At 47.1% G+C, this 20,365-nt stretch overlaps 2 protein-coding genes across 9 annotated transcripts in view; one reads left to right on the top strand and one right to left on the bottom strand.

Annotated features, from left to right (window-relative positions):
• PFKM (phosphofructokinase, muscle) overlaps window positions 1–10,830 on the top strand; it is a 45,355-nt gene extending 34,525 nt beyond the window's left edge. For 4 of the 5 annotated variants that reach the window (XM_004765637.3, XM_004765635.3, XM_004765636.3 and 1 more), the window contains 13 exons: window positions 217–342; window positions 1,506–1,570; window positions 2,083–2,152; window positions 2,899–3,048; window positions 3,498–3,568; window positions 3,931–4,018; window positions 4,097–4,249; window positions 4,730–4,894; window positions 5,941–6,002; window positions 6,229–6,340; window positions 7,658–7,757; window positions 7,839–7,944; window positions 8,160–8,701. In XM_004765637.3, the coding sequence (XP_004765694.1) occupies window positions 217–342; window positions 1,506–1,570; window positions 2,083–2,152; window positions 2,899–3,048; window positions 3,498–3,568; window positions 3,931–4,018; window positions 4,097–4,249; window positions 4,730–4,894; window positions 5,941–6,002; window positions 6,229–6,340; window positions 7,658–7,757; window positions 7,839–7,944; window positions 8,160–8,304 (1,413 nt within the window). In that variant the 3' untranslated portion in view covers window positions 8,305–8,701. Of the gene's footprint in view, window positions 1–216; window positions 343–1,505; window positions 1,571–2,082; window positions 2,153–2,898; window positions 3,049–3,497; window positions 3,569–3,930; window positions 4,019–4,096; window positions 4,250–4,729; window positions 4,895–5,940; window positions 6,003–6,228; window positions 6,341–7,657; window positions 7,758–7,838; window positions 7,945–8,159; window positions 8,702–10,425 lie in introns of those variants that run through there. The other variant, XM_013063007.2, reaches the window with a different exon arrangement.
• On the bottom strand, window positions 9,724–18,065 carry ASB8 (ankyrin repeat and SOCS box containing 8). Of its 4 annotated transcripts, none has more exons than XM_004765631.3 (4): window positions 17,962–18,065; window positions 15,215–15,378; window positions 13,459–13,563; window positions 9,724–11,657 (listed from the first exon to the last, which is right to left on the bottom strand). In XM_004765631.3, the coding sequence occupies exons 2-4, from the start codon at window positions 15,341–15,343 to the stop codon at window positions 11,025–11,027; spliced, it is 867 nt and encodes a 288-aa protein (XP_004765688.1). In that variant the 5' UTR covers window positions 15,344–15,378; window positions 17,962–18,065; the 3' UTR covers window positions 9,724–11,024. The 4 variants fall into 4 exon arrangements, with proteins under 4 accessions (XP_004765688.1, XP_004765687.1, XP_004765689.1 ...); XM_004765630.3 differs by having other exon boundaries at window positions 15,215–15,374; XM_004765632.3 differs by having other exon boundaries at window positions 17,958–18,036.
• Between the last annotated feature and the right edge of the window lie 2,300 nt (window positions 18,066–20,365).

Genomic DNA, 20,365 nt, shown 5'->3' with positions numbered 1-20,365 from the left:
ATCAGATAGAATTCTAATGGCAAGGGGATGAGGAATCATCAAGCTTAGATGAAATCTGAGTAGGGAGGGAAAGTCCAGTAACTTCCTGACTGTAGTCCTCAGATACGTGGCTCAGCCCTGTGATCTGGACAGGCCTTGAGTGCCCTGGCTCTCCAGGCTGAGTCCAGATCGGGAGGCCTGACCCAGACTTTGCCTTTGCTCCCTGGGCTCCTGCAGGGCAGCAGGATGGGTGTGGAAGCCGTGATGGCACTTCTGGAGGGGACCCCAGACACCCCAGCCTGTGTGGTGAGCCTCTCTGGTAACCAGGCTGTGCGCCTGCCCCTCATGGAGTGTGTCCAGGTGGTAAGTACTGACCTCAACCCCACTTCCTAAGAGCCCCGAGCCTGTCTTTGAGCTGAGAGGGAAAGAGACCCACTTCCAAGGCCAGTGGAGCAAGGAACAGATGGAAAGACAGCAGGGGAGTCAGATGGGGAAAGAACATAATAGGCTCTGTATGGGAGCGGTCTCCTCTCTGAGTCTCAGGGTCCCCTTCTGTAACTGTTCCTAAAGAATGTGACAGATGCTGTATCCCACCAAGTAATGAGACCCAACATCACATAATATCCAACCTCAATTGCTTTCACCACATCTTCATGGGAAGAGGAATGCAGTAGCTCTCCAAACACTATGAAAAGCAGGGATAGTAGTAAGGTCTGGCTGGCTGGCTTATATGTTTCTATAGTATCCACCTTGACCACGTTTCTCTGAACCAAAACGAGGTTTCTGACGCTCACCCTGAAGGCTAGTAGAGGGAGTGGCCGGACGCTTTGTAAAGGGTCTGCTGCAGTACCTGGAAAATGCTCAGTGCTCAGGGAGAGGTGGCTCTTACAGGAAGGACTTGCTCCTCTGCTACCACAGAGCAGACATCGCGGCTGGGAGCTCAGGGGTCCGGCCCATCCTTGGAGCTGGTCTGTATGCACAGTGCTGAGGGCCCCCCATCTCCTGCCCTGCTTCTCTCGGAGACTCGGGGAGTCCTAGCCACCTGCCGCACAGATCTACTCGAACCTTGCTTGGAACTGTGTCTCTGGAAGCCCAAGAGCGAAAGCTCTGGCTCATGGAGAAGAAATCAGTAGCTGGGAAACACATGGCAGGGACTGGCCATTCTTCCTGACTGCGCTCTCTGGGTGATTGTCTTCCTTTACTCAGTTTAGAGGCTGCTTTGAGGTTGTGGCATGGGCGTGGCATAGAGGGAGATGCTATTCTGTGAGCACTCCTCCACTCTGCCCATGTTCTAGTAAGTAGAGCATTGAATTGGCTCCTTCCTCTGGCTGCTCATTCTTCCCCAAACTGAGGACAAACAGATACTTCTCTCTGTGCAAGGTCGGGGGGCATGGAGCAGGTGGGGTGCCTGGTGGGCAGGAACCAGTCATAACCATGGAGACGGGCCGGGTGTTCCTATGGGATAGAAATCCAGCCGCGGAGAGCCCTGCCCTGTAGTTGTGACTCTAGCTGTGCTCCTTCCTCAGACCAAGGATGTGACCAAGGCCATGAACGACAGGAAATTTGATGAAGCCATGAAGCTGAGAGGCCGGTGAGGGAATGACCAGAAGCTCCCTAGCTACAGAAATCAGATACTGGAATGAAGCAAAAAAAAAAAAAAATAAATAAAATAAAAAATAAAAAAAAGATATAGCTTCAGACCCAAAATAGGGGTGTTTTATTGTCGCTGCAACAGTTTCTTCTCCAGGAGAATGGGTGGGGAGGTGACCGGGAGGCACAGTACATCCCTGGGGTCTCTCCCTGGGATGTATCTTCTGTAATGTGGTGTCTCTGTGTGTTGATTCCAGCTAGGTTTTCTGTTTCTCTAGGGAAAGCGCAGCATCTCATGCTGCGTGCGGGGCTGGGAGGAGAGCACTCAGGGAGGGTTGGATTAATCAGTGGCCCCTTTTAAGCCCCAACCTAGTCCCTGCTGTGTCCCAGTTATATCCTTCGGGGTTCGCCCTGTGGAACTTCACATCATGAGCAAAACTTCAGACCCCCTTGGCTGCTGGCATGGGGAGTGGCCTGGAGACACTCCGCTCTCTCTCTCTCTACTTTTTACAGGAGCTTCATGAACAATTGGGAGGTATACAAACTTCTGGCTCATGTCAGACCCCCAGTCACGAAGGCACCGGTGAGTTCTCTGCCCTTGACTCTCTCCTTCTCCCAGTCTCCCTCTACGAAGTGCTACTTTTATTCCACACAGCCTACAGCCTGGCCAGCTTCCTTGCCCCTTGTCATCTTTGGTACCAAGCCCCTGACCCTATTAAGAAATCGCTCAGCCACCCCAGATTCCGGCCCCATGTTCTTAGTGTGCCCCAGGCGTCTCGAACCCAAGACCCACACCCAGTTTAGGACTGACAAGGTAGTTTGCAAGGAATGGGAATTTTTCCCCCCCTGGGCAAATCTGGGAATAACCACGTCTGAGTGTACTTTAGCCACTTCTATTGTGGTAGTGGTTCTCAGTATTTGGGGTATATCAGAATTATATGGGCTGCTTATTAAACATGCAGATTGCTGGGTCCTTCCCTCAGAGAGGATTTAGATCTGGGGCAGGGGCCCAGGTTTAATGGCATAAAGATCACGTGGCCCGAGGATCATGCTTTGGAAGCTCTCATTCGTTACATAATGAGTGATGTGTGGGCTTAGGGACAGAGCTTTGCTTATTGATCGGTGATAGAGTTTTGCTTCCCTAGCATGAGGGAACAGGCTATGCCAGAGTTCCTAGGGTAAGGGGGGTGTTATCCAGAGGCACGTGTCCTGATTGTGGGACCACCAGGGACTCGGGGTCAAGCTCCCCTTACCGACCTGCCCCCTTCTCTCTGCTGGGGTTTTGGTCCCTGTCTCTGCCCCACTCCCTTTCTGCTTCTTTCTCCCCAGGGTAGCACACACACAGTGGCCGTGATGAACGTGGGGGCCCCGGCTGCAGGCATGAACGCTGCCGTGCGCTCCACTGTGAGAATTGGCCTCATCCAAGGCAACCGGGTGCTGGTTGTGCACGATGGCTTCGAGGGCCTGGCCAAGGGTCAGGTATGGGGACTAAAAGGACAGAGGGCACATACTCTGGGGCCAAGGAGCCATCGCAAGGATGTTAAGTGTAGCAGGGGGGACCTGTCCATTCTCCTTTCTCTTGCCCCCTGACCCCCCAACCTCCCCTTCCATTCTCTACCTTGTTTTCCTCTAAGGTTTTGAACAGAAGTAAATACTTAATTTTAGGGCAGTATGAATAGGCAGGAGCCACTGAAATGAACCATTTGCAGATCACATACCTTATTTCTCTATCCCAAAGCTTAGTGCGGTGTCTGGCATCAGTAGGCACTTAATATTTGTGGATGAGCAGTAATAGTGGAGGAAGTTCATCAAGGTGGGGAAAGGCCGATGCCTGGCATTTCTTCTCCCACCAGGGGCTGTTGGGGTGGGCTCAGAACACAGGAAGTGGTGTCAGTTCACAGTGCACACCTGTGTGACCTTTCTTGCAGATCGAGGAAGCTGGCTGGAGCTATGTAGGGGGCTGGACTGGCCAAGGTGGTTCCAAACTTGGGACAAAAAGGTAAGGGGCATCATAGGAGCACTCCTCCTAGTTACCCCTAAAGATGTCCCTCAGATATGGGTGTCAGTTCATTTGGTCAGCATCTACACTGCTATCGTCTGGGACTTTGGTCCCCAAGCCCACAGTGGCCTCAGTGGGGGCAGGCATGCTCGTGCAGACCTCTTTTAGCAGCTTTGGGCACGTAAAGCCCCAAGGTGGACCCGTGGACAGTGGTGAGAGGTGGCATGAGGAAGGGGGCACAAGTCAAGAAATTATACATAAAGCACTCTTCTAATTCTGGCTTTTCTCTCCCTGGATTTTGCTGTCCCTTCTCCAAATCCCATCACCTCATTGCCCACCCCTGCCCCACTCTATTCTACTAGGACTCTCCCCAAGAAGAGCTTTGAGCAGATTAGTGCCAACATCACGAAATTTAACATTCAGGGCCTTGTCATCATTGGGGGCTTTGAGGTGAGTGCCCTCGCATTTCCTCCCCTCCTGCCCACCCTCTCCCTCTCCCCTCATCGCTGCCCTCGCCACTCTTCTCAGGCTTACACCGGGGGCCTGGAACTGATGGAGGGCAGGAAGCAGTTTGATGAGCTGTGCATCCCGTTTGTGGTCATCCCTGCTACGGTCTCCAACAATGTCCCCGGCTCCGACTTCAGTGTGGGGGCTGACACAGCCCTGAACACTATCTGCACGGTGAGTCCCTGCTGCTACCTCCCAGGCCTCTGGCCGGGACTGCAGCCCCTAGACTGCATGTGCTCCTAGAAAGTGAGCCAACCAAGTGAGTGCTTGAAGAGTGCTTCTGGAAGCACAGGCCTTTATGCAGGCCTTATTCGACCACATGTGTGGGGCTCATTCTCCCCTGGGCGTCTCCAACCTGGAAAGGCACCAGTACTCTGCATGCCATGGTTTCTCCTTCCTGAGGGTCTAGGGCCTAATTTCCCTACCCTGAGCAACAGAAAGGAGGAGTACAGCTTCTTTCTGAGGAGAAGGGTTCCACAGCCTGGTGGGCCTATGTGCCTGCCACCCCTGAAGGCAAGCAGTTGACCAGGCCTAGCGGCCCGGCCTACCTGGAGAGGAGAGCATTCCAGAGCGGGGTCGTGGCAAGGGCCAGAGAAGTGACAGGCAGCAGAGCCCGGGCCCCATCTCTCTAACTGTGACCCACTGTCTCGCCAGACCTGTGACCGCATCAAGCAGTCAGCAGCAGGCACCAAACGGCGTGTGTTCATCATCGAGACAATGGGCGGCTACTGCGGCTACCTGGCCACCATGGCTGGCCTGGCAGCTGGGGCTGATGCCGCCTATATTTTTGAGGAGCCCTTCACCATTCGGGACCTGCAGGTAGATGGCTACCCTGAGCCTGTACTGTAGCCCTCCCTTGCCCCCGTCTGTCCTCACTGTACCTGCAGCAACCTGAACTGTGCGAGATCAAGACAAGGACAGCTGCCTGGTGTGTGGGGCCCTGTGAGTAGGCAGGAGAGGGCAGCACGCAGGCATTGTCTGGTGTAAGCTCACATGTGCCCGTGGCTCCTGTTGTCTGGAGTGTTGGTTTTGAAGGATGGCATGTTGCTAAGCCCTTCCCATGTGTTTTTGCGTTTTAGCTTCAAAACAGACATGCAAGGAGACATTATCTCCATGATACAGATGAGAAAGATTTAGACAGGTTAAAAGCCTTTTCTAAACTTAAACGAGTGAGTAGAGGATTTAACCAACAGAGAAAGTCAGCCTTTCTACTGCATCCTGCCACCCCTTCAGACTTCCCTTGCTTCCAGACTCTTCCATTCCCTGTCACTTCCAGGGCTGGAGGGGTGGGGAACTTGGACTCCTGTTCACAGAGGAACTGTATGATCCTAATTTTCCAAGATCTCAGTCCACTAGAGGAAAAAAAGGCCACAAAGTGGAGGGGCAGAAGGCTGAGGGAACTCCTTAATCCAAGAACCTATGCGACCCCTGCCAGGAATGGAGGTGAGAGTCTGCCTCCTTTACCCCCAGCTCAAAGCCCTGATGAAGGAACTGGTTCCTCCCAGGTGAATTACTGCCACACACCCAAGCAAACCATTTAAGGACCAATGCTGAGAGCAAGAGTCAGCCCTCTGAGGGACAGGAACCAGAAACCCCTGGAAAGGGACATTGAGAGCAGGGGAAGGGCGAACTGGCAGTTGCCACAGCTGTCTCTGATGTGCCCTCTTCCAGTTCTGTCTCCTCTGCTATCTTTGTTTAAATTTCAGTCTACACTGAACTTCTTATAGGAATTAGACACAGGATTGTAAACTGTCTTCCATGTCCTTCTCCCCTTCTGGGAGGTCTGGTGGGGAACAAGAGCGCTGTGCACCTGCCCAGCTATCTCCGCTCCCAGCCAAGCTTAGGATTTACTCTCTTGTTTTCAGGCAAATGTTGAACATCTGGTGCAAAAGATGAAAACCACTGTGAAGAGGGGCTTGGTATTAAGGTATCTAATCCACGGCTTGTTCCTGAGTGAAGAGAATTAGTTAGGCTCTGGCTCTAGCCCACAGACTGAATCTGTTTGGGACACCCTGAGGAATTTGGATACAAATGCAGAAAACCTGTGCCATGGGAGGAGATAGAAAAGGGGAAGAAGAAAGCTTAAAAGCAGAAAAGGGTCTGGAGGGAAGGGAGATAACCAAAGTCACAGGCTTTTGGTTTCTACTTGGCAGGAATGAGAAGTGCAACGAGAACTATACCACTGACTTCATTTTCAACCTGTACTCTGAGGAGGGAAAGGGCATCTTTGACAGCAGGAAGAATGTGCTTGGCCACATGCAGCAGGTAGGGAAGACACCCTGTCACACCCTTCACCAGATGGCCTTACCCCCAGTAGCCACTGGGCCTCCTGCTGGCCTCCAATCTGCTAGGGGCCATCAGTGCCACCACAGAGCATGAACCTGCAGTCTTGTACTGGCATAGAATCTAAGCATCTTTACTCTGGAAATGGCCTTAGAGATTATGAGTCCATCCTCTTTATGAAGGCGGGTTTCTTAGCCTAGGCACCATTGCTGTTCAGGGTTGGATAAGTCTTTGTTGTGGGGAGCCGTTGTGTGCATGGTGGGGTGCTTTAGCAATATCCCTGGACTCTACCCACTACAGGCCAGTAGCACCTCCCTCCTGAGTTGTAGCAACTAAAAAGATGTCTTTAGACATTGCCAAATGTCCCCAGGGAGGCAAAATCATCTCTAGTTGAGGACCACCAGTTCAGATGAGGAAAGCGAGGCCCAGAGAGGAGAAACAATTTTTTCAGGGCCACTCATCAAGCCTGGGTGACAGCCAGTGCTCTTCCCACCACACCATGCTGCCCTCTGTAAGGAACCTGGGAAATGAGTCTGGGCATCTTGCTGGTATTGGGCTCCATCCCCAAGAACTGGGGCTTCCAGGGGAAATGAATTCCTCTCTACCATCCACATTCAGTCCCCACCTCTGGTGGGCCTCGCTCACAGATGATACTAGCGGTCTTGGGCTTCCCCATCCTCAGTGTCTCCAGCTGATCCTGCTTACGTATGGACATTTGACCTTTGTCTACCCACATAAGAATTCCCAGTATCTCAAGTCTGAATGAGCTTGCTATTAGCCCCTGTAGGAATGGGTAGTGGATATCCAAGTCGATAAAGTATGACAATCTGTTCCCCATTTCCCACCTACTTTCGCTTAGCTTGGAGAAAATGTACATGATGTTTTATACTATTCAGAGGTGCTACTAAGGCCATCCATATCGGTTCACAAGGAACACTTCTATGTCCCTGACTATGGCAACTGACAAAAGCTGCTAGGCTCAAGAGGGGCAGAGAAGTGACTGAGTGGCCAGACTAGAAGTAAACAATGGGATCTGGCAGCTGTGGAGCGAGAAGAGGCAATTGTGAGATCAATTACTCCTTTATCTAATTAGTTAGCTCTTACACCTGATAAACGGCCAAATCTGCCACGCCAACTCACCCTGGTTCTCAGCACTGTCCCAGGATTTCCTTTCAGAGTTAGACTTCCGGATTCCTGTTTCTGGCTATAAACCTGGGAACTTTTCTTTCCTTTTTGTTTGGGTGTCTCTGCCACTTCATTAGAGTCTTTCCCTCTCTAACTTTAAAACTCTTTTTTCAGGGTGGGAGCCCAACTCCGTTTGACAGGAATTTTGCCACTAAGATGGGCGCCAAGGCTATGAACTGGATGTCTGGGAAAATCAAAGAGAGTTACCGTAATGGTAGGTGGGGTAAGAAGGTAAGCCCCCTCCACAGAGGTTGGCTCCCCATTACTGAAGCTTATTGACCATCCTTTATTACAGGGAGGATCTTTGCCAACACGCCAGACTCAGGCTGTGTTCTGGGGATGCGTAAGAGGGCTCTGGTCTTTCAACCAGTGACTGAGCTGAAGGACCAGACGGATTTTGAGTGAGTACATCTACTTCCCTAGTAGTTTCAGGATCTCCTCTTCCCAGCCTGTTTGCCTTTTATCTTGGGACTAACACGGGTAGTCATACCTCTTTCAGATCTTAGCTCTTGCCCTAAAGTCCAGCCTCTTCTATTCACCTTCTTCCCATCAGCGTTTGATAGAGTCACTTGGGGTGCTAAAAGGTGAAATCATCATCTATCTCATTTCTCTGTAGGCACCGCATCCCCAAGGAACAGTGGTGGCTGAAGCTGAGGCCCATCCTCAAAATCCTAGCCAAGTATGAGATTGACTTGGACACCTCAGAGCACGCCCACCTGGAGCACATCAGTCGGAAGCGATCTGGAGAAACTTCTATCTAACCCTCTTTGGAGTGAGGGTCATGGATTGTCTGATCATGGTCAGCTCACCCTGATAGATCCAAGTCTGTGTATTCCCAAGTGTTTTAGTGCATTTTTTTTAGGTTTCCTTTTATTCTGCAACTGTAGCCATGACCAGCTCTGGCCAGGGCGCTGGGGTGGTAGACAGTGAGTAGAAACTCCTTTTAGGTAGAATTTATCATGACTTCTACCCCAGCTTCACCTGTCACACAAGACTGGGCTCCTCTCGTGCTACTGCTAGATTTCAGCCACTCGGTTAGAATTTTCCTAAAAATAAGCTTTATTTATTTCTTTGTGATAACAAAGTCTTGGTTCCTCTACTACTTTTACTGCAGTGACAGACAATAGCTACACTAATAAATGCCAACTGGTCACTGTCCTTTTGGTTCTTCTGTTGTCACTTGCACAAGTAGATGTCATACTGCCAACCCTAAGGACCAGACCCTACTCAGACACCTGGGAAAATGCAGCCCATGCGATCACCCCGCATACTTCTCTCCACCTCCTGGCATACTTCCCACAGCATCTCTTGGCTCTGTACAAAAGATCCTAGAACATCCTATGCTGGTCCTTACCCTTGTTTCACACCAGTCCCTCCTGCATCCTTTGCAGCCGTAGGGTGCACCAATCTCTCCTAAGTATGATGTTGTGTTTCACCTTTTGATCCTATACCTATTACCCAGGGGTGCTTTTTTTCCAGCCACCCCACAATCTTTACTCTTCTTCTGACAACTCAGCGTTCTTCCTTCTCAACCCTTCCCCTGTACTCCTTCCTAGATGAAAGGTAGAATCCATCTGTGGGGTCACATGCACATTTTGAAAGCATGTTTGAAAGTTTGGTGGGCTGGCTGAAATATGGCTTTGCAAAGTTGTCAGTTCTTATTTGGTTCAATTTGTGTTCTGTGTCATAACAACAGCTTCTTCCTCCTCATCAGCCAAGTGACCGTGTCACACAGTTGGGTCTTCAGGAGCCTCCAAATTGACAGGATGGCGTCCTGTTGTTGCTCTTGGCACAAGCCTACATATTCCTCCCAACCCAGTTTTTCACTTGCTTGATGAAGCAGGAAGAGGTTCCAGGTTTTACCAGGGGTGGAAGACGGATTAGCTCTACTACATGGCTTTTGCTGGCTGTCCAAAATATTACCTCTATACCCTGAAAACAGTTTTAAACAGTAACTGAGAAATCTTGTCAGGAGTCCAGAATTAAAGAAGCCAAATGCTCGTGGCGCAGTTCTTTAAGGGGAAGAGAAATTAACAATAAATATCGAGCACTATTACCACTGTATCCTCAAACCAGCTTATAAGGAGGGTAGTGACAGCCCCGCTTCCGAGTTCCAGCCAACAGGACTCCCAGTGATTAAATAATGTGGAGAAAAGTAGGAATAGTAGAAATTGCCAAACTTGCTTTTAGAAGTGTTTATTTCTTTCTTTTTTTTTTTTTTCAAGTGAGCAAAAAAAAAATCCCACCAACAGCAAAAGGGCAAAAGCAGACATTGTTTTTCAAATTAGCTACGTCAGCAGATTCTAGTTATCTTTATTTGTGGTTCCCAATCAGTGAAAAGAAAAAAAAATGTTTTTCAAATTTGCATCTGGGTCATCCAAGATCAATAACAATTTGCTCTAGTTTAAGAACATGAAAAGAAAGAGTATTGTTCACCAAGTATGGTTCACTAAAGCAGTTCTTTTTTGAGTAGGTGGGCCATCTCAAAAGAAGCTCTTATACTGCTCTTCCCCCACACCCTTGGCTCCCCCGATGTCTTGTACAGATCAGTAAAAAGCAAAGTTTCCAAAACAGCTGAAAGGAAAGTAACTCCCAACTCTTAGCAGAGTGAGCTATCTATAGGGAAATGAAGACCAGTGGGAAAAGCCCAGCCCTTCTCGTCCCTTGCTGGAGTAAACACCTTCAGCCAAGGTGTACAAACACCTGCTAAGCCCGCTGGAGCAAATTGGCTTTCACAAAGAGAAAGAACTGCATTAGTAGACAAGTCCTTAGGACACTGAGTTCTTAGGACTGCTCAGAACCTGCTATCTCCTCTACTATGTGGAAAGCAGCAAGACCGTGTTATTTCTGAAATAACACTGCTGCACTACTATAACCCTCAGGTACACCCATGGAAAAGAAGCAAAGACTGCTGTTTCCTTTGCTGTTGGGAGAGTGTTGCCACACTCCACGACGTGACACTCTCGGGTATCATCCATATCATCCAGCCCAACTGTGTTTCTGCACACCATCTGAGGTCATCGTTTCTTCATCTTTGGGCCACATCTGTTAGCGGGGATTTTCTTAAACTTCACTGACCAGTTACAATGCTTCTAGAGGGATTCTTCTGAAATTTTAATCACGTTCCCAAAGGAAAACTAAACATATTCTTTAAATACTCTTCATCTTCTAGAGAATTTGGTTGAGCTGTTCACTTTTTCCCTAAAGGGGAGGGTAGGGGGAGAGCTCTTCTTTTGCAGGGTGCAATATAAAAAGCCACGTAAGCAATAAACAGAAAACAAAAGTGAGGGATCTTTTTTGTTTGGTTGCTCGGTTTGGGGAGGGGAGATGGTGTGGAGGTTACTGTTGTGACACGTTGCCTCTAAATACAAACCACACAACAGGAACGACTGCTTTTCCTGTTTTCCAAGACAAAGAGAGCACTGCAGGGAAAAGCCTCCCCCAGAGTAGCCTGTGTGACGGGGCAAATGTCTCCTCCAGCCTATTCCATGAGTAACAGGTATTCCTTCAGAGAAGCTGGCAGTGGAAGGCCCTTCACTGCATCTGGCAGATACTGGAGTCCCAAACTCCTGCGCACGGCATAGCGAGAGAGTGTTTTTAGAGTTCCTGGGGCTGAGCACAGGACAGTCAGTTTTTCACACAGCTGCTGGTCTCTGGCCACTTCTCGTGGCATGGTGCCATTCTTCCTTAACTCAAAGTGTCCCACGGCTCTGTGCAGGAGCTCAAAGCAAGAGTCTTCTTTCTCTGTTCCAAGTCCTCTGACTAGCAGAGCCACCAGGCGGGAGATGGGCGTCTGGCCTTTCAGGTTGATAACTCTGACCTCTGCACCATAATCAAGAAGGATGCTGACACTCTCAAGATTTCCCTTCATGGCGGCCCAGCTGAGTGGGGTATCATTGTTATAATCCAGGGCATTGACAGAGGCCCCACTCTCTAGGAGGGCCCGCACACACTCGGCATTGTTCTTAAAGGCTGCCCAGTGAAGTGGGGTGTCTCGGTTGCCATCCAGTGCATTGGGGTTTGCACCATACTCCAAAAGGACCTCCACACAAGCCTCATCTTTCTCAGCTGCATAGTGGAGGGCTGTTCGGTTGTAACCATCCAGGGCATTTACCTGTAAAGAGGGAGGAACTACATTACAGTAGCTAGACCACCAAGAGGAAGATGGGCGGGCAAAAGCAGCTTGCATGTGTTTATCCATGACATTTGCTAAGTCATGTTCTGAATATGAGAGTCAACAAGCAATTCCCAACGAGTCCTGGTGATCAAGAGGAGATATGACAGGATCTCAGGAGCAAATAGGAAGAGAACGGTCTCAGAACAACCAGCACTCTATTCCGTGCACTGATTAGCTGGCCTGCTTCATTAGGTTTTTGCTACGTTCTTGTTTATTATTCACTAGGATCTCTACCATGGGGGGAGGGGTAAAGAAAGAGATGATGAAGTCTAAATCCTTATAACTACTCTGGAAGATATTTATTGGAAAGGAGCTTGAATATATAAGCCAGAGCAAAGGTTCTGGATTATTTTGCTTATCCCAGCTCACTCTATTCTGTGGCTAATGGCAGCTAGACTGAGATATGAGGCCGAACTCTGCCCAGGCAGTTTTGCTGTGTTCTTTAGCCATACAGAGAAGCTCAAATTGTGAATCCAATCAGCCCGCTTGCAAATATACACTGTGCAGTCACAAGAGAACCTGGATAAAAGCATGTAAAAGGAAGAGCACAGAACTTTCAATACTGGAATAGCAGCTGACTTGCCAAAAATCAGTATTACCAATAATTTCTGAAGGCTACAAAGACTTCAATATTTTCTTCCCCTCAAAATACAATAAAAATATGCTGGAATATTTAACTGAGTTCAACCTTCTATTTAGCTAAAAACTTCCCCCCCAGGGTATTTTCACCATTGACATTGATCACTGGCCTTCATTTCAGGGTAACTCACAAGAGTGACTACATAATGGTCAGTACAGAACACTAGGGCTGTATGAAGATGATGGTGCTCTGGACTGGCCCCTTAGGCTTACTGACCAATGTGTTCGGGGCCCGTGTAAGCTTCCTGGCACGTCTGATTCCAAACAGCGCCTCAGCCTATGCGACTTCCAAACCGCTTACAAACAGTCAAAACTACTTTTTTATTTATTTAACAAGCACTTACTTAGCAATTACTACATGACAGCGTACTAAACACTCGACAACCTTATGAAGAAGACACCACTATCATCTCCATTTTATAGATAGGGAAACCAAGGCAAAGAAAAAGTAACTTGTTCAAAGTCACAGACCTGGAAGTTACAGAGTTGGGATTCAAATCCAGGAAGTCTGGCTCCAGAGTCCATTCTTTTAACCATTCACTACCCTATGCCACTTCCTGCTAATGTCAATATAAATTAATCTATGTTTCTTACCGTAAGACACATTAAAAAGAAGATATGAACAAGACATAACAAATGTAAAATAATGAGTGGACAGAAATAGCACCAGTGATCTGAGCAATGGACTACCTAATGAGATCTATCTCCCAGTAATGGTGATATTAGAAGTACATGTCTGGCAGGGGGTGTCAATGGTTTCCACTCATCACTGGAGGGTCCTCTGTACTTAGAGCTCCTGGACAGTCAACAGGCAAGAAGAGGAATGAATGGAAAGGTAAACAACCCCAGAAGGAAGGCTGGGATAAAGGGGAAATAAAACTCCCTCTTCCTGGAGCCACAGACAAGAAAGAAAGGCAAAGGAATGAAATCCTTTGGATCACTGTATATAGTTACCATTACATTTTGCTTTAATATTCTCTATGCCAATGTTATGATGGGCTAGAAGGTGGGAAGAGATGGGAGAAGAGACAGAAATGTTAAGGAAATGTGAAGCCCAAGCTTTAGTGGATCATTAATGTGACAGTGTTAAAGACTTTACCTCTGCTCCTTTTTCCAGGAGTAACTCCACACAGTCAGCATCTGACACCATGCAGGCACAGTGCAGGGGTTTCAGTGTGCCATGGGTACAGTTCACATCTGCTCCCTATGGGCAGAAGGAAACTCCGGTCAGTGTGCTCAGCTCTGGCTCACTGAGCAGGATGAGACTCAACTGAGTCCAGGGCGGAAGAGGCCTCTAGCTCTGACCGCATTATAAACACGTCATTGGTCCCAGTTTCCAGTCTTATTTACTAAATAATATTCACACCAAGAGAATACACTGAAGATGAAGGAAAGGAACTATTGATTCCTTAGATCAAATTATTAAGGTTTTCCACAAGGTAACTTGCCAGACAGTCATCTAGACCTCATTGAGGACATAACCTCATGTGCAAAAGCGGTGGAAAACTGGGGATCAATCAAATAGGAGAGCTGGAAAAGCAATCCACTTTCTATGGCCATAATGCTCTGAAAAAGTCAGGAAACCGAGTCTGTCAGACTGAAGCCAAGAGAACTGGCATGCTCTTTCTGCATTCAACAGATGACCATCATTAACAATAAGGTCACGTTAATGTTCTCTTTCTGTTTATAAACATCTTCAAAGTAGTCTCTTAGCATCGGCATTCTCTGCTGCCTAGCCCCTGCTGGTACTTCTGTTTCACATCTGATGAAAGGGGCTGGGGATCCTAAAGACAGACCAAAGTTGCTGAATGACTCAGCAGCAGAGCTAGAATTAGAATGTGACAAACTTCCTACTGCTGAATCCTCTGGTACTGCTCCTGCTGAGAACAAGTTTGTATGACTTTCTTCTCAAAGCTGCACCACCCAACTTCGAAGCAGCTAGAGAGCTCCAGGCAGTAAATAAGGATTCCACAGTTGTTGAAAAGAACTTACAAAAGTAAGCATCTTGATGCATTTTCTAGTGATCAAAAAATGACCCTGTAAATTCTCTTCAACAGGAATAATATTCAGAAAACGATATCAAAGACCAAAGACCGTCTAGGACACTAGTCAAATAACAATTGCTGGATAGCAGTGGTTAGACATGTTAAGATGTTTTCTTAAGTCAAAAATTACCATGCACTTTAGGGATTGACATTCCTTACAGAACTACAAGTGGTAGCTGTTGTCAAGATAGATGGCAAGTGATATCTCTCTGTGTAATTATTATAAACCACAACGATTTCAAAACCGCTTCTGCTTTGCTCGTCTCCTTCCTCCCTTAGTAAAACATGTATAGAAGACTTTGAGCTTACTGGATCCCACATGTACCATATCCAGACAGAGATTTCACAAAGAATGTGAGACTAGGGTTACCTAGAACATACTTCCTGAAGAAAATGTCAGATGCACAAAATGAGAGGGAGAAGAAAAGAGAAGCAAAACACAAGGAAAATGTATTTTCATGGTCAAGTTAATACATCTAAGAGGACTATAAAACTCCTTGGGACGCCTGGGTGGCTCAGTTGGTTAAGTCGCTGCCTTGGGCTCAGGTCATGATCCCAGGGTCCTGGGATCCAGTCCCACATCCAGCTCCTTGTTCAGCGGGGAGCCTGCTTCTCTCTCTGCCTCTGCCTGCCGCTCTGCCTGCTTGTGGTCTCCCTCTCTCTGACAAATAAATAAATAAAATCTTTAAAAAAAAAAATCCTTGTGATATTGTGCTGAGTCAATGCTTCCAATCTGTAATCTATTACGATTCCCCAGGAACTTTCCCCCTTTCCCTCCCACAGGCCTCTCCGTCAGTCCAGCACACTCACCCCTCTGATGAGGTCCTCTACATTATCTTGTGGGAAGGAACGAATGGCAGCGATTGTTCGGATTAAGCGCTCTGAGAGAGAGTATTTGCTCTGAATGCTCTGCATAATATACCACATACTGGAACTCATCAAGGCTCAGAGTATGTTCACATGCTCCAAACTGCCTGAAACAAAGAAGTTTTAGGCATACACAACATCACTGAGCATACCTGTCCCTAGGATTAGGAATTCTCTGAGGCCTTCCCAACAGTACAAGTAGATTTCAAAGCGATCAATGACTAAGTAATAATTTTTTGGAATCATAAAGAAATAGAATGTAATAGTTGCTTAGGGAGCTGGGTAAACCTGGATGAAAATTCTCTGGCTTTCAGCACCTCAATTCTACTCTCTGAACTAGTCTGAAACAAGATTTCCCCAAGCGGCCCCAAGACCCTCATGGAGCTCTGTGGAGTTTACAAACAAGACTAGGTAAGCAAGGGGATTTTTTTTTAAAGGCTGAAGATGCCCCAAACTAACTTTCCCTCCTCTGGATTCTGTGGCCTTTTCTATCACCATCACCTTTAGCTTACTTGTTATATTTGGCCCCGCAAGTATAGTTATGTTCATATTGTTTCTCCTCTAAATTGTAATCAATTAGAAGGCAAGGTCCCTGTCTTCTATTTTTTGTTCATGTAAGACCAGCCACAGAATCTCATAAAAAGTAGGTATTTAATAAATACTGGTTGACTAAAGGTTATAGAAGTAATCAATATCTGTGTGAAGAGAGGGAAAAGGCTATGGAAGAAATACATCTATGTTAACAATGACGAGACATCTATGAAACAGGTTAAAATGTCTTCACCAAAGAAAACACGGGAAATATTTGGGCGACATTCTAAAATAAAAATCTCAAAAGGACAATTAGTCATGTATAAAAAAATCAGAAAAAAACTGAAGTTCATACCAATGACATCTGCTTGTGGTTGTAGGAAAACAAGCAGACTTACGAGGCAAAACGAATTAAAAATTTTAATAATTGGCCTAAGAAATAGATTTGGGATAATATATGTTCAAACCACAATATGACAAAGAGTTTTAGCATGGAAGAAAAAAATGCAATATACTTAAATTTAACTGATAAGAGTTCTGGCTGTATAAGACCCATATACTAGTTGGGGAACATTTAAAATTATAGCAAACAAGGTGGAGCATTTCTATGAAAAAGTATATATCAAAAAACTGTAGAGAATATATAGTATGCAATATCAGCTCTCTAGAAATATGTGTTCTTATTAAACTCTAAGTTCTTTGAGGGTAAAGATAGTGTTATTTTCCAAAAGTTCCTGGCACATGGCAGGTTCTCAATAAATATTTGTTGAATTAATGTAAAGATTATTACTTTAAATCCTAAAAAATTCACACCTTGCATAATTAAATGTTATGCAAATAATCACTACTAAGGTAAAAAACCTAAAATTATTTTCATTTCACACTACATTTTTGCTTTTCATAACGGAGTATTCCCTTATGCATTATGTAATATAAATTTGAATAGTTTCTATTTTGCTAATCAGTAGCCATTTATCTATTTAAACTAATACAGTATTAATTAATAGAAAGCAGGTTAACAATGTTCAATTCATAGGTATCAATGATTCATATTAGGCATTCTTCTCCTATACGTTATTATGAATGAATAAGCTTACACACTTGTTTATATGTCTCTCCGAATCTTTCCAGATAGAAGAGAGTTGGCATATGTTTTAACCTAACAGCCACTACATGCAGAGACAATGGTCTGTATCTTATACTTTTTTGTTGCAAGGGAAAGGGAGAAAAAACCAGAGGTGCATTTGAACCAGAGATTCCAAGAAGGGGGAGGGGGGTGGGGAGGTGGGTGGGGGGCAGAAGACAGAACATCTAAAGTGAAAAGCTTAGACTGAACTGGTTTTGTTATCCGTTTCTGGGCCATGATAATCTGAAGAAAGTAAACGCTGCAATCATTTTCGGGGCACTCCTGGGACTCCAGGCTGACTCCTAACTCAGGACATGACCAGTAGTTCTCAGCTGTTGCATGGAAGCTCCTGATGAAGAGTGAAACTTCGGGGCGTATTAACAACATGCACTGTGGGGAAGGGTCAAGGAAATGTAAACTTGACCCATTTCCAGACAGCAGCCCCTTTCCTCTGCTGGAACTGAAAAGCGTCTTTCCCCCGGTTTTCTTTCACTGCGGACCCAGAAAAAACACCAAGGGGTTTTCTATTGCGATGGTAGAAGCAAAGGGGGAGAGAGGCGACATTCAACCCCTTTGTGCCAGTGAACCCTCGGCTTCCGTCCAGGCCGGGAGACCCTCAGCCCAGCCAGAGGCGCCCCCAACCCCACCACACCTGCTGGGGTGAAGTGGCGGGGGTGGGGGGCGGCTCGCGGCAGCTGCGTCTTGCGGAGGCAGAGCTGAAGGGCAAGGGCACGAAATGCGAGGACGTGTGGTGTCATTTTCCTCATGGGATCCGCAAAGATCGCAGCAATGCCGGCAGGTCTCCCTGCGGCGGGGGGCGGGGGCGATGGGTGAAAGAAGGTCGAGCGATCTACGCCTGTGGAGCTCCGGAGGCTAACCAACCCCCGCCCTGTTTCTCCCAAGGCCAGGAACCATGTCTCTGTCTCCAGGGCTAACGAAACCCGAGTTGGGAATGGAGAAAGAGCTACCGCGCGTAGTGCCACGGGTTAAGGAACCTGGCTGCCGGCATTCCCGCAGCGAGATACGCACTCACCAAACCGCGGGGCTGAGCTGGTGGTGAAAGCCGCTGTCAAGGCGTGACCCGGAAGCAGAACTTCTCGTCTCCAGCGGGCCCCCTCTGTTTACAGGATGTGAAGGCTGACTGGGATGGGTGCCTGCGCACCGGCCAATGGCTGGAGGCGGCGTGCGCCTGCGCAGACTCGTGAGGCAGCCTCCGTCCTACCCAGGTATAGTTAACAGATAACGTTCTTTGCCAGTCGGAGGCTTTGCGCGCAGGCGCAGTGTAGCGCTCTCGGCCGCAGTTCGGGAACTCGGGTCAGCAGCGGTAGGCAAAAAGCACTCCCGCCCCGGCTCTTCCCGACGCTTTGCGGCAGCGCCTGCGTGGACCAGGCCTGCAGTGGGTCCTTCTGTGCCCTCTGCTGCCTCCCTCTGTCTCCAACTGAGGTGGCCTGAGCACCGCATTTCGAAATTTCTAAACTCGCTGCACTGGTTCAGTTGCTCAGGAGACTAAACTGTTATTAAGAAGCGTTTTGGGAAGCGATTTCCATCATTCATAATATCGGAACGCATGTATGCTCTTCTGAACCCTCCTGGATACTGTCCACGCTCCCTCAAAGGGAACCATACCGAAGATGACCACCCAAGAGGTGTAGTAGCCCAAATGTTGAAGACTGAAAAAGACGTACATGCTGACAGAACCGTTCCCACCTTGAGAGATGCTGACATCTCTCAGTGATGTACTTTCCGTGCAAAGCGCAAACATTTGAAGCCAGGAGCACAAGCTTCAGACAACAGGTAAAGAGTGAAGCAGCCTACACAGGACGACTGTCAGTGTTGACTGAAATCTACCCAGCAGCCTGTTTAACCAAAAACGCCCCGACACCTACCTCCCAAAGCGCGTTTTAAGCAACATAATCGAATAAGTTTTAGAGTAAAGCACAGCCCAGAGAGTTCATGAACATCACCGAGAGGATGATGAACTGGAAAAGCTCATGTCTTGTCTGAAGAGTGAGCCTCTTCTGAGTTCCAAACTGAAAAGATTTTTGCCATGCGGAAATGTGTCCCCCACCTCCCGCCACTCTGCTATGGTGAGGTTGTCCAATTTTTCAAAAGAGGCTAAAATCCAGAATTTTATAAAAGTGAATCCTATCCAATTGCAAATATTGGCAACATTTTTAAAGAAGAATCAATTTGCAAGCAGGCAACAGTCAGCCTGTAAGCCACCAATTCCATATTCTGGGTTAAAGGCTGCTCTAGTCATTGGCAGCTCTATGGAAGAAGGGCTTAGAGACAGCCTGCTGATTGGGATGGAGTCTGGGGAGTTGACTTGAAGCTGTAGCTACATATTAATTACATTGCTTTTAATTCATAGATTTACTTAGGAAAGGCGGAAGGAATTTGAATGATATGTGGAGGCCAGAACCCTATCCCCATGCCCTAACTACCATAAGGCATTTGATCAAAACAGTGAATGGAAGCAGTTTGATTCTGTGCCCCTTGCTTCTAAACCAGAAATCTATATTATTCTCTAGGGTCCTAGAGAATGTTAAACCTTCAGATACAAGGGCAAGAGATACCTGTGTTTGTGCTGATCCAAAATGGGAAGTTCATCCTGTGAACCTTAGTCCTTCCTGGCCATCAAAAGGGAAGATCATAGATAAGTCAAACCACTACATGTATTGTCAGACCTAACCTTGTTTTAGTCAGTACCTCTCAAACTCTCACCTCTGTGCCTAGAACTGTCTACAATTAATACCCCAGTATATATTCTCCCTGGAATCTGCTTGGATTCTACTTGGCTGGGGAATTAATGAGGCAAGAGGCAGATGTGTAAAAAGTCCACTGCATGATGCACTGGGCCAAGGTGTGCTAGGTCTCCCTCTCTCTGGACCCAGTAATATGGTGCTATACTTGACACCACCCATAGCTTTCTTTAAGTGGAGCACAAGCTTCAGACAACTGATCTATGGAAGGGTTGATGACTGCCTTTCTGGGCTTCATTTTACTAAGTCTAGTTCTAGTGAGTCAACCACTGTGTCTTGGAAAATCTTGGAAAATCCACTGCACAAAAGAAGGAGGTCTTCCACATGTACACACCAGAAATGATAGAGTCAAAGGATGCAGCAAATGAAAATAGAACACTTGAGTTTCCTTGCCTTAACAGTTTTAGTTCAATGTCATATGCCGCCTAGGTGGAAAGAGAAACCAGAGTACAGAAGTACAGACCTAGCTTTTGTCCTGGCTCTGAGATTGATAGTTACTTCATCCCAAATTTTGGGGCATCAGTTTTCTCATTTGTAAAGTGAGAGAATTGGCTGAAATAATCTCTGAACATCCTTCTATTTCTACAATTCTGAATCTGTTTAATTTTAAGCAAAAATTCCTGCTTCCAAAATTTTGACTCCTCATAAGATAAGAATAGCTTTATGGCTATAAAA

Source organism: Mustela putorius, unplaced genomic scaffold (genome assembly GCF_011764305.1).
Source record: "Mustela putorius furo isolate JIRA1106 unplaced genomic scaffold, ASM1176430v1.1 tig00537227_pilon_pilon_pilon, whole genome shotgun sequence".
In the NCBI taxonomy this organism is placed as follows: domain Eukaryota; kingdom Metazoa; phylum Chordata; class Mammalia; order Carnivora; family Mustelidae; genus Mustela; species Mustela putorius.
This window is presented reverse-complemented; position numbering and strand designations above follow the sequence as displayed.

Excerpts from the sequence above, each read along its gene's own strand:
- ASB8 (XM_004765631.3), bottom strand. The coding sequence starts at position 15,343 with ATGAGTTCCAGTATGTGGTATATTATGCAGAGCATTCAGAGCAAATAC. Across the intron at positions 13,564-15,214 it reads TAGAGGACCTCATCAGAGGG|GGAGCAGATGTGAACTGTAC; the intron begins GTGAGTGTGCTG and ends TTCTGCCCATAG. Across the intron at positions 11,658-13,458 it reads TCCTGGAAAAAGGAGCAGAG|GTAAATGCCCTGGATGGTTA; the intron begins GTAAAGTCTTTA and ends CCCTCTTTACAG.